This window comes from Aptenodytes forsteri, unplaced genomic scaffold (genome assembly GCF_000699145.1).
Source record: "Aptenodytes forsteri isolate BGI_AS27 unplaced genomic scaffold, ASM69914v1 Scaffold82, whole genome shotgun sequence".
In the NCBI taxonomy this organism is placed as follows: domain Eukaryota; kingdom Metazoa; phylum Chordata; class Aves; order Sphenisciformes; family Spheniscidae; genus Aptenodytes; species Aptenodytes forsteri.
The window spans coordinates 6320707-6325488 of NW_008795490.1; the positions used below are offsets into that span (position 1 = coordinate 6320707).

Here is a 4782-nt window from a genome sequence, read left to right on the forward strand (position 1 = left end):
GAGGTGCCAGCACATAAGTCTGAACAAATGGTTCACCAGTCCCAAACAGGGTTTGACTCCATTGAGCTCTGCTTCCTCTGCTGGATAACAATATGAAAAGGTTTCTATGAAGGGTTTCACACTTTGTAAACAAAACATGCTCTTTAGCCAACCAGCTATTTACAGAACTGATCCAACGGCTGCTTGAAACTCTTCCTTCCTACCACCCACAAACCTCCCACCAACTTCCTTGACAGATGCTACAGTCCAAATTCAAACCCTGCACCTTCAGTATCACACAGGCCATGCTGAAAGTTATAAAAATGTATTTTTAAAATATTTTAAGGCCAAACCCAAGCAGATTCCAAGATCAGAGAAGATGCTCTTATGATAAAGATTAGAGATTTGTCTGCTTTTCCACATGCTTGCTGCACAGACTTGGGCTGTGCAGTTCAACCTCATCATATATAGGGCGTAGCCCTGCCTACTTCCTCCGTGCACTGAGGAAGGAGGTTTTGCACTCACCTTTCCCCCCACTCCTTCAGGTGTGAATTCTATCTCCCCATCATAAAGCTGTGACTTCACACAGCAAGGGCAACTGGACAGTTTGCCTGCGATTTCACCAACCAGTTCTCTTTAGCACAACTGGTCAGGAGGTAAGAAAGCAACCACAGTATCATTCAAGAACTTCACAGAGCGCTGTACTCCAAGGAGTACACAACATTACATGATACAATATGCAGATCCATCTTATGAGCTACAGACACCAGAAGACATGGCATTTGAGAAGTCTTTGGGTGTGTGAAAGAGCAGAGCAGTCACTAGTTTTCCATAGGTGATCAGGGAGGATGGCCTTGAGATAAAGACTGGAGACTTGTAGTTAGGTTATTCAACATCAGGGTCTGCTTTTTCCACATGCCTCCTGCCCCATGCAGTTCTTGGACTGTGCAGTTTAACTGCACTAAAGCACAGATGATACTGCTCTGCCTCCCAGAGATGTGATAAAAAGCAACTTATTTCAAGGTGGACAAACACTGAGGCTACAGTAAAGGGGCAACAGAAGCAGATCAGTCTTGTTTCTTATTCTGCAAGGTTAGTGCAGTTGAACAACTGCCCTCAATACAGGGAGATGGAAAATAAGGCAGAGCTTCCTGGGCCAAAAGGAAGACAACTGGGAGAGCCCTGTTCAAGGAAGAGAGAGGTAAGAAGGGGATGGAGAGGGATTAGCAGCACAGTCTATTTGAGCTTAAATAGGAAGGTCACCAACAATTGATTTTCCAATTAGCAGTTTAATGAATGGTAGTTTAAAATTAAGTGTGCACTGCTCCACCCTCTAAGGTGCTCTCTTACTCCCCCCTAATTCTTTCCGGTCACTGGCTCTGAAGTCCCACGGTGGCACAGGGCAAGAATGCAAGCCCTGAGAGCAGGCTCGTCACACTGAAAAACAAAGCTTGTGGGGGACATGGAGGGAAGGGAACCTGGGGAAAATGGTGCTGAGAGTCAGACATGAAGTCGTAGGGGGAAGCAGGATTGTTAATTTTGGCTGGAAATCATGAATAATAAAATCTGGTTTTTGACTAGTGTTGGAGAAATGAAGGCCTTTGGAACTGGAATTTCCCAGTCCTGCCCAACCCCACAAGCTCAGGACTGGGATCAAAAGGAAGCTGTTCTGCTACAGAGAAAAGGAAGTTTAATAATTTTGGTTTGAAGATGTGAGTGATAGGATCTGTATTTTTTTCTAGTCATAATTACATATCAAGATTAACAACCCTACTTAAAAAATACTGATGTCACCATAGGGACTCAAGTTTAGCTCAAGTATTTACTGAGTTACTTCCAAGACTGGGAGCTCCATCCCTTTATCTGCAGACCCAGAGGGGTAAGAACCACAGCTTAGAATTCCATCTCAGGACCATGGAGAACCAAATCTAACCCAAATTTCAGGTAATTACACAGTATTACATCCGGGATGCATTCCTGTAATTTTAAAAGCAGCCATGGTCCCTCTCCAGACAGAAGGCAATGCTCTGGGAAGGCAATATGCCCCTCCATGTCCTTCCTGGATAATTAAGCATTGTCTATATCCAAAATGTCTCTGTAAACCTCCTTCCTTTCTTAATTATGCAATGCTGCAGAAAGTTAAGATAGTGGAAACTGGACACAGCTAGTCTGCTCAGCATCATATTATTCAATGCACTGTAGCACAGGGTCTCCCAAGCTAGCAACATCCAAGCTAGGGCCCCAGGAAAACCCAGTCTCAGCACTGTAGACCCCTCATCTTGTATTTCAAGATGTCATTCAGCAGTTACAGAATGCATCCCAGATGCTGGAGGAAATGGTGGATGCACATCTTTTGTTACTAGATGCTGACACCTTCATGCTTGCTTTGCTGTGAATAAACTCATTTCACATCCAGAAAGCCCACTGCCAAGGAGCATTCCATAAGGCATGGTACAATGCCAGGAAATTCTCATGAAAATAAAAAAAACATAGTCTGTTTGTGGCTCCAAAGCATTTTAACAGACCCACAGCAAACCTGGAAGGAGACAAAGCCCTTGCTCTGCAGCTTTCAAGTCAGCTGAAGGCACTTCAAAAGACCTTCCTTAGCTGCCATATGGGCGCTGATTCATTCCTCGCTAGCAGGCCCACTTCCCAGGCAGTACCTCCTGCGCTGAGATCTGTGCATGTCCCAGACAATGTGAAACAGCCACTGTGACTGTAAGATCCCGAGTGCAGCTATGGGTACTAATGGCAGCCTCGCCATCTGATGACAATCAATGAGGTTTTGGCTCCTGCTGCAGTCAGTCTTGTGATCACATGAAATGTTCCAGAACTCATGGGGTATTTTTAGCAAAAAACAACATAAAAGGGGGCAAGGGAGAAGAGCAGAGTTTTTTCCTGGACATGGCTTTGTCAGTTACAAAGGTCTGCTAACCCGCAAAGCCAGAGACCTTCGCCTCTCCCACAGAGTACTTGCAATGCTTTTGCACTGAACTGGTAACTTAGGAGTTATGAGTGTTTCACAGAGGTAAGTAGGAGAGTCTCTGCCATTCAATCAGTGCACATATTAGGTGAATGAGAAATTCACCCAACAGGTGAGGCACCAGGCTGGGGCCAGCTTAACAGAATGAACCTGCAATGCAACACCTTCATCTTCACAAGATTTGTGGGCAACGGGTATGTAACAGGCAGCTCCTCCAACAGGCAAGGAATCCTTCCTCATGCTCAGGTGGTTGCAGGCTCTCTTCTCGCCGCCTTCTTGCCCAGTCCTTTCCAGCCAGATTTCTAGGGTTGTTCAGCAAGCACACTCAAACAATTCCTTACCGGACATGTACATGTTTTTGAAGGCTATACTGTGGCTATTTTTTCATGCAAACAGAAAACACCGTGTCCCTAACAGCTTGGAAATGCTTCCCCAGAGTTCAAGTCCTCAGGCCAAAAGCAGACATAGGTATATAGCCCAACTCAAATTTTCAGAAAATATGAGTCAGGTCCCCAAAATCAAAGGGTTCTACTTATTCTGGTCAAATTTAAGGGCCATAGTGCTCTAGCTTGGCTGGACCGAGCTGCTCATTCATCAACTTTGCTTGCCCAGACACAAGCAAATATTGAAGGACTGCTCTCCCCTCCCACCCCAGTGACACTTGCACTGTGCTCCTGCAGCCCCGTATCCTCTTGTCCCACCACCCAGCTGGTAACCATGTAGTCAACACAACTCCCATTCCTATATTGACTCTGCCAGCTGCCTGTTAATTCATTACAAAACCATTCCTTCCTCTATTCCCTTGCCTTCCACACTTGGCCTTGGGTTTTGGTAGGGTTTTTTTGTTTGGGGTGGGGTTTTTTTACTTCTTTTTCTAAAAGTTTCTCTTGCTATTACAGCTTCCCCTGTGCCTTGCAGGCCTCCTATGAAGCGCTCTCTGCTACTTGCAGTTCTCTTGTCTGTGACTGTCTACACAGGGCTGTTGTGGAGCACAGACATCTGCCACAGTAACATAACTGAGCTGAAATAAATAGCATTTCACCTATGAATTCCATTTGAACCAAAGATTTCAGAAACAAAGGGCATGGATTATTTTATATACTCAGTCTTGCCAAAGTAATCAAGCCTTTATATCACTACCCACACAGGTTAAAAAAAAGAGCTATCACTATACCAGTAACCCTTAATTGCTTTTATGTTTCTCTTAATGGAAATTTTTCACAGAATCTGAAAACACGTCCTCATGATTTGTCATGACAGGGAGTGCAGCTCACTATAGGTATGGGATGGTGCACTGAGGGCCCACCTCACTCTCCTATCTCCCATCGTACAACACCTTTACGGTATCCAAGTGCCCTACTTGTGTAGAAAAAACAAAATTAGAAGCGCAGCTGTTTGGGCTGCCTTTCAGGACACCCGTACTTAAGCCACCAGCACACCATCCGACAGGTTTTTGCGATCCCCCAGCCAATTTTTGCATCCCCAACGGGACTGCAGATCGGGTTAAGACACCGTCAGTTTAACTGGAAACCTTCCAGTCCCTGAGCAGCTTGTACAGAGGCGGCAGAAGGACGGTGACACCTCGCGGTTAAGCTCCCTCATTACCTCGGCCCAGGAGGGGCGCCGCAGCGCTGCCAAGCGCAAACCCGTTAGCAGTTAGTGTGATTGTTTTCCGCTAAGCACCCCAGTGCCCTGAGAACAGGCACGTCCTCCTTACATCCCCCTCGGGCTTTAGCTCTTTCCTGGCAGGAAAACCTGCGTGAGAGGGAACGGGACTGACTGCCGCCCGGCAACGCCGCGACCGCCTCACGGCCACCGCC

General features: G+C 46.2%; 1 protein-coding gene across 1 annotated transcript in view; it reads left to right on the forward strand.

Moving 5' to 3' along the window:
• Positions 1-3106: 3106 nt before the first annotated feature.
• Positions 3107-4782, forward strand: part of RSPH3 (radial spoke 3 homolog) — a 10629-nt gene continuing 8953 nt past the window's right edge. The window contains exons 1-3 of the mRNA XM_019472627.1: positions 3107-3156; positions 3881-3969; positions 4501-4610. Coding sequence (XP_019328172.1) covers positions 3107-3156; positions 3881-3969; positions 4501-4610 — 249 coding nt within the window. The remainder of the gene's footprint in view (positions 3157-3880; positions 3970-4500; positions 4611-4782) is intronic.